Below are 8,174 nucleotides of genomic sequence, written 5' to 3' on the forward strand. Positions count from 1 at the left end.
TATCTCCTTCTCCCCCCCCCCCCCCCCCCAAAAAAAAAAACATCTATTTTCTGAAATTAGACAGAATTCCCATCTCACTATTCAAAAGAATGACCGCATCATAGCCTCTGAAAAATGGGGCATTCGAAGCATCACTCTCATTCTATAATCTGCAACGCGATTGAAAAATCTACTTGGCTAAATGTTCTAGCCAATGGCAGCTGCATGAACATTTGACTGAAACGACTAATACTCATATAAGATTGAAGTTATTTCCTAGGATATTCAATTGTGGTGAGTGATAGAATATGGTGGTGCTGTTGAAACACTTACTAGCAAGGCCACTTTTGTGTCTGTTGAATATGAAATGCAGATATACAGTATATTCTGTTGACTACTTTGCTGCATTTTCTAACTTTTCCCAAATTTCTTTTCTTCTTATGTCTTCTATGCGTTCCACGGCTTCTTGGATTTCAAGTTGTAAAAGGCACTTGGAATACAGAAATGGTGCTAGAGCTTCTAGCATTCCCTTCACATTTTCTGTCAATTGTCGAACATTTTTGCTCCAATGCCCCTCCAGATTTTTCTCCATCCCTTCAACTAGAACTGGAAAAACCTCTTCCATTGCTTGTGATGCCATCTTCCAGAATTGCTCATTGTTCCACACGTACAATGCACGTTCTGCAACCTAAAATCAAAACCATTAGTAATCTCCAAAATCATCTCTTACATAAGGTGTGTTTAGTACGAGTGAAACACTTTCTAGAGAGTCAGTTTGTGGTGTTTGGTTTAGAGAAAATGTTTTCCTTTGAAAAACATCTATCATAAAATGGAGAATATGAATTCCCTCACTTATGGGAGGAAGTTATATTTCTTACAAAAGTCTTACCTTTTAACTACCACTTAGACATTATTATTATTAATCTTTAATACTCAAATGTTTTATCAAAACACACTCTGGTTTACTAATAAAATTGTTGATCCTTAATATATATGTATTTTTCTCATGGTATTTTCATTCACCAATAGAACACCGGTAACAATTTTTCATGGGCAACATTTTGCAGTAAAACATTTTCCATGGAAATATGACTTTTGGCGTACCAAACACACTAATAGTCGTTATCCAAATAGTCTTTTACCTGTGAGTTCCAACTTTTTAAACACTTGGTAATTTTGGTGCACAAAGGCAATGCTAGTTCTTTGTACAGTTGAGGATCTAGAGTTTCCACAAGTTCTTCCAATTCACCAATAAGCAGAACTTCCTTCTGGTAATTTGTTATTGGCCAGTATCTCAAAATACCTCTAATAACAACCTCACCAAGCCCTGGCTCTTTCTGCACAAACTGAGTTACACAATAGGTCAATTGCCTGTGGTAAACTTGCATCCCTTTTGGCTTATGCAAAGGGACAAGAACTCTCACTAAGAAAAGTTTGTGGTCTTCTTTCAAAGGAACACTAAAGCCATTGATAATTGTGCCCCATATCTCAAGAAGTTCTCCTATTCCAGGGTGCCTTTGATCAGTCTCAAAAACATAGTGCAAAAATACATCATTCATTTCCTTTCTCATGAATGTTCTATAGAATGTTAATTTTGAATAAATTCTGTGGAAGACATTCTTCAAGCTATCACGTTCCCTTTGGTCTTCAGATTGGAACAATGTGAGGAGATTAAGAAGGAAAGAATGGTCTATATAAATTCGGAGCGATTCAACACTTGTTCTAGTGACAATCCTGAGGAAAATGTCATAGACAATTTGCAAATGTGGCCAAGATGGTGTAGGATTACTGACAAGATCATCGTCTTCGGGTAATATTGAGGCAACAGAGTAAATTGGTGGAGGGAGTGGCCTAAAAAGATTAGTGGACAACATTTTGAAAAGGGGTGAAAGTACTTGATCATCAAGTGATTTTATGAGAGTCTTGATTATTGATAGGATTTGAATGAGTTTTAGCCTCTTTAAATCTTGTTGTGAAGGGGATTCTTGTGGATCAGTGAAAGTGTAGGTGAAAGAACAGTAAGAAATAAGAGAGAGCAATTCCTCTGTTTCAGAATCAAGAAAATTTGACATGTTCCTAGAATCTAAAAGGAGTTGTTTTAGAGTTGTGGGTGTTTTTCTTGGAGAGTTTTTTGGGCTGTATGTTTTTCTTGGAGAAGCTTTTAGAGAGTTTTTTGGGCTGATTCCATTAAATCCATCCATTTTCCTTTTGCTTCTTACGAGTCGTCTGACAAAAAAGATTTTCTGAATCGATAAAAGAACTTGAACTCGTCGACCACTTTCTTAAAGATTGAGATGAGTCGATATTGGTCCTCACTTCAAAAGGTGAGAGTGAATGGTTAATGGTTTATTTAAAGAAAAGATTAGTATAAGTCTTTCTCGTAGAGTAGTGTAATAAGGAACAAGAAATACGATATTTAAGAGGAAGGATTCTTGGAAATGTCCGATGATTTAGAGGTTTTTAAAGTAAAGACAGATAGGTGAAAGATAAGGTAAACTTTGTTTCTGGAATATTAATGGCCAGCTCTTCTATGCTCCTGGTTAATTTTTTTTTTAGAGATATTGATGCTTCATTACTTAGTCATCAAAGCAAAGCTCTTGGCTAATTTTCTATTACTTCAATTTTTTTATTTTTATTTTTATTTTTTATAAAATATAGTAGGTGGTACCAAAAAAGATTTTTATTCGGTTCAACAAAACAAACAACAAATATCATCCGAATATATGCACATAGTTGGATATTCCTGCCTCCATTACTTTTCATATGTGAAATGAAATAATGCATGTAACATTTGACGATTGTGTAACGTTAGACTTGTAAAATTGAAAAAAATATATGCAGGTAATTTACATGAATTTGTTCAAAATTACATTCTTCTGTTATATTCCTTACATTAAGATACACTCTTATATAGAATCATAGTAAGTAGTAAGAGACTGTCAAGGCATTCAATAAAGTTCTTATATGCCCACTAGGGGTGTACAAAGTAAACCGACAAACCGTACCAACCCGATAATCCGAGTTAAACCGAAAAAAAAAATCGACTATGGTTTGGTGTTGGAGAAAACCCCCGACCATAATTGATTTGGTTTGGTTTTAACTAAAGAAAGTCAAACCGAAACCAAACCAACCCGACATTACACATATAGAAAATCTAGATATATTTAATATATAAATATGCTTATTGTGATATAATTTATAAACATTTCTTAAAATTTTTCATAATTTTATCTTTTAAGGAATTATTTCAAGGTTGGACTTAAAACTTTTGAATGTTCCAATAAGTTTTATAGTCATTAATATTAATAAATTAAATAATAAGAGAAAATCTCACTTTATACCTATTAATTCCAAACTATTTAGAGAAAATCTCACTTTATAAATAATGCTAACAAAAGCACAAACCAAAATCAAATCAATACTAATGCTAACAAAAGACATTCAATTCTAATACTACGAACGAGAATATATTGAATATCTATTTTTTGTTTGCATTAATTTAGATAAAAATGCATAACCTATTTTTATTTTTTCTTTAGCGTTTAGTCATGTAATTAATATTCCCTTATGAGTCTACTTATTTTTAGCATGACTTAGTACTTTTATATTATGCTTATTTTTATTATGGCTTTTTAATTAGCAATATTCATATTACATAATTTTATTGTTTTTATTGTAGAATATTTGAGGATAATATCATGACACATCTCATATTTCGTATTATTTTCTTGAAAAATATTTTATATAGTTGTATCTTACTAGGATTAAAGAAATATTTTGAGCATAATTTATATGTTTTGTTTTACGAAGATTTTACCGGGAAAAAAAACCTGAATAACCCGAAAACCTGAGAAAAACCGAGAGTGAAAAACCCGAATTTTATTAGTTTGGTTTGGTAATTGTAAAATCCGAACCAACCAGACTTATGTACACCCCTAATACGCACTCATGCAGTAAGAAGAATATTGTTTATCACTATGGTAAACTAATATAATTTGATGTAAATACGGGGTATCACTAAATTTATTTCGGGAGATATATACTATGCATGATTATATTCAGTCGAAGCCACTTATGTTTCTTCATCGATAAATTATATTGTATAGTTAGGTAATTTTTATATACATATGTACATATATACTATATTATTAAAGTCCTTAACTTTTTGTTTGTATTTTTCTTTAAATATTGACACCTAATTAAACTGACTCCACCACAATTCATAGTCGGTTATGGAATAGCCTTTTAGTCGGCTTTCTCGTTCTTAAGGACTTTCTGGCCGGTAGGCTTTATAGCGGACCTGCCTTGCTGACAGCTAGGATATTACATATATAGTTGCGCTTGCCTTCACTTAGAAACTCTACGCCCCTATTGGAGTAAAGCATGCTTTCGAAACTAGATTCACTCGTTCTTGTCTCCAACGATTAACCTATTACAGAGCAGTCTGGTGATTAGCCTATCCCGCACTACTCGAAGCCTTCGTAAACTCATTGTTAGTTTCTATCGTAGTGGAGGTTGTTGTGAGGAGATCAGGTTTGCATTGTTGAAAGCAGACAAATCATAGCACAATGATAGTGATTCAAACACTTGAATACAAACCAATTAAGCAGAGTGAGTTGCACACTCAATGTTTACAATTGTCACGGGCTCAACATACTAAGATATCCCACAACCAACAAAAAAGAAAATATACAGCAAATTCAATGCTTCTAACATCAAGAAAACAGAAGGCTCTTTTTTTTCTCTTTTTTGTGATTTCCCACTGGTTGTCCGGTACCCGCCTAGGGGCCCGACTTACCCGAGTATGCGCCGGGAAATATCATTCACCACTTTAGGCCTCACCAACCAGATGACCACTTGACTGCAGATCTACAAGATCAGAGCTAACAGAGAAACTTAACCATTTCTTTTTGTCACAATAAACTAGGCAAGGCTGCAAAATAATCCCAACAAGAATAACCAAGAAACTGACAATCATGACCTTAAATGTACATAGTGCCATAACCACAAGAATAAATAAGGTTGGTGGCACACACATTAAAATTGAACCAACTGTGCTTAAGGGAATCCTATAAGGTCTTGATGCTGCTGGATATTTTATCCTTAACTTCACAAAAGCTATAAATTCCACAATCATTCCACAACAATACAGAAAGTTGGCTGCAGCCACAATCTCTTGAAAACTAAGCCAGGACAGAAGTACAACACCTGATGCAGAAAACAAGATTCCAATAAGAGGAGTTCCATAACGCGATCTCTTAGCGAAAAAATCAGGTAGCATCCCTCGTTCTGCCATTCCCAAAAGCTGAAAAGAATCACCACTCATTTCAGCCAAAAACATTCCCATATTTGACACAGCCGACGCCCCTTGAACCCATAATCTTAACCAAACTCCTCCAATGATCTTAGCAATATCCGAGAAATAACCATCACTCCAAAGATCGCGATGTAATGGAACAGCTCCGGTGCCAAATAAAAGAGGAAAAAAATAGCCAGAGACAACTAAGGGAAGTGCATAGAATATAGCCTTGGGAAGTGTTTTCCCAGGATTCTCTACTTCTCCTGACATACAACTAACTGCATCCCAATAGTTCAAATTCCAGAAAAGTGTATTTAGATACAATCCCCATTGTACATTTTCCAAGTCTACGACGAACCATCTTGAAGGCTCTAATTTTGGAAGCGCGATAAGTCCCATAATTCCAAAAGGAAGGAGAGTAAATATTCCTAATATTGTAGCAACCCAACCAACTAAAGTTAAACCTCTGTAATTCAAATAAGTGAGTGCTATAATTATAGCTAAGATCGCGATCGTTCTTGGAACACCATTTGCCAATGCTGGAACAGCAGATTTAATGTAGTCTAGAAACAAAATTGGGTACAATGCATTATCAACTACACCACTCATCCATTTCACCCATCCTAATTGAAATCCCCAATAAGGACCTAAAGTCGTCGAAACCCAAACAACATAACCTCCATTTTCAGGAAACATTGTGCTCAATTCTGCAGTTATTAAGGATTCTGGGATACTCCATATAAAAGGAAAGATTAGAAAACCGAGTAGTGCTAAAAGAGGACCGGCTGCACGGACAGTGTCTTCAACGCCAAAAGGTCCCCCGGAGACTCCATAGAATATAAGGAATGTTAGAGGGATAAATGAAACCTTAGTGTAGTTCTTCACATTTGGAGAACCTCCCTCGTGTAAACTCGAATATTCAGTGTTGTTATCTTCAACTCCCATTTGTCCAGATTTTAGCTTAGCTGTTGGAACTTATTGTTTTCTGTATATATGCAGTATCATATTATGAGTGCCTCAGTAATCTATGGGGGGGGGGGATGCTGTAAATACAAACTACTGAGATAAAGATGAGACACTGGCCTTACTAGATTTTCCATGTCAAACTAAGTTGTTCAAATTTCCATCAAACTAGTGGCATGTTTCTCCTTATCCCTCATTTTTTTTGGGAGAAATTCAAAAATAGCCAAATTTAAAAGTGGTCGTTCAAAAATAGCCTAGTTTCAAAAGTAATCGAAATTTAGCCACTTTTCATGTAAAGATAAATCTGAACGAAAACACTGTTCAAAATTCGGAAAAATACTCCAGCATAATATACTGGAGTTCTAGTATATTATACTGGAACTCCAGTCTAATATACTGAAGTTCCAGTATAATATACCGGTCCAGCATAATATACTGGAGTTTGGAGCACTGGTGCTCCAATCACCAGTATATTATACTTGAGCTAGCAAAGTATACCGGTCCAGCATAATATGCTGGAAGTTCATACACAGGTGCACCGAATTCCAATATATTATGCTGGACCGGTCTCTGTTGCACCAAAATAGTGGCTATTTTTCATTGACTTGGTAAACGCTGGCTATTTTTGAATGACCAGTCCGAAAACTGGCTAGACCGTGCTATTTTTACCATTTTTTTGATAGAAAGAGAAACCGGATGGGCCTTCAAGCTAAAAGACTATCACACTTATCCCTCATTTTCTCCCACAATCCTTTCTTATAGAAATTCAGATTCAAGTTTTAAATTTTATCATAGCTCATTTGATTTATTGAGTTCGAATTTTATTATTTAAACTTATTAAGTGGATTTTTTTAACATATATATAGAAACTAAGCTAAAGCTAGGATGCGGATAAATCCATAACTTTTACACCTCTCATTGGTGTTTTCCCTTCTTCGTATACACGCTATGAGGATACTACCTAAGCTTATTGTACTTTCCATTCTATGTCTAATCAAGCCAGTATGAATTAAATCACACAAAAAATTAAATTACACATAGAATTAAAAATCTATGATGCTAATTAGTACTATAATTTAGCAAGTTATAGCTTATTATATTGCAAAGTTATCAATCACTACTTATTACAGCGCGGAATAATGTATGAAGCTATAAACCAGAAAGCTAAAATGCATGCTCGTAATTTATATATATATATATATAATAAATATATTACCAACTTACCATAAAAATAATAAATTTCACTAGAGCAAAGAGGAATTGAAAGAGTAGATGAGAAGAATTGAAGTAAAAGATGAAAACTTAATTTACCTCCAAATCCACACACAAGGAGAACAAAATCAACAGTTCATAAATAATGTGAAAAAGAAGAATGACAATAGGAAGAATATATCATGTGAAGCACGAAGGGGTCGAGAAGAATAGAGGGCTGTGATTACGAGTCATGCCACGTGTCAGTTATCGGCAGGGGCGTGAATCTGTCGCCGTCCCAGAATCCCAATATGTAATATGGAGAATCAATGAACACGTGTTGAAATTTGATGAAGAACGTGCTTGATAAATTATTGAGGGTGGGGCTCCGATGGTTCAGTCAGTGGCTTCGAATTCAGTATATGTAGTAGTAATCGAATTCAGTAACGTGCGAATTTCCGGGAACCCAGTAGCTTTTGCACTGTCCTTGTATATGTATTAAAAAATTTATTAAATATCTATAAATATTTGATTGCGAACCCAATTAATAACTTGAGATCTCTATAGGAACCCATAAACTTTAAAGTCTGGATCCGCCTTTGCATTCGGACCACACAAATGTAGATGCATGGAATTGCAGAAATAGAGTAAAATGTGCTAAAGAAATTACCAATTATGCTAAATAATTTAAGGAATTTTTACGCAAATAACCAGTCATATTCATTGTTTACTTTATCTTGCC

General features: G+C 34.7%; 2 protein-coding genes across 3 annotated transcripts; both read right to left on the bottom strand.

Annotated features, from left to right (window-relative positions):
• Positions 1–85: 85 nt before the first annotated feature.
• On the bottom strand, positions 86–2,180 carry LOC104239812 (serine/threonine protein phosphatase 2A 57 kDa regulatory subunit B' kappa isoform-like). Its single transcript, XM_009794531.2, has 2 exons — positions 1,122–2,180; positions 86–667 (listed from the first exon to the last, which is right to left on the bottom strand). Exons 1-2 carry the CDS (start codon positions 2,178–2,180, stop codon positions 374–376), a joined length of 1,353 nt encoding a protein of 450 aa, XP_009792833.1. The 3' UTR covers positions 86–373.
• Positions 2,181–4,540: 2,360 nt separating this feature from the next.
• On the bottom strand, positions 4,541–7,619 carry LOC104239813 (probable polyamine transporter At1g31830). Of its 2 annotated transcripts, none has more exons than XM_009794532.2 (2): positions 7,553–7,619; positions 4,541–6,263 (listed from the first exon to the last, which is right to left on the bottom strand). In XM_009794532.2, the coding sequence occupies exon 2, from the start codon at positions 6,221–6,223 to the stop codon at positions 4,811–4,813; it is 1,413 nt and encodes a 470-aa protein (XP_009792834.1). In that variant the 5' UTR covers positions 6,224–6,263; positions 7,553–7,619; the 3' UTR covers positions 4,541–4,810. The 2 variants fall into 2 exon arrangements, with proteins under 2 accessions (XP_009792834.1, XP_009792835.1); XM_009794533.2 differs by lacking the exon at positions 7,553–7,619 and adding an exon at positions 7,466–7,522.
• Between the last annotated feature and the right edge of the window lie 555 nt (positions 7,620–8,174).

This window comes from Nicotiana sylvestris, chromosome 1, assembly GCF_000393655.2.
Source record: "Nicotiana sylvestris chromosome 1, ASM39365v2, whole genome shotgun sequence".
Classification (NCBI taxonomy): Eukaryota; Viridiplantae; Streptophyta; class Magnoliopsida; order Solanales; family Solanaceae; genus Nicotiana; species Nicotiana sylvestris.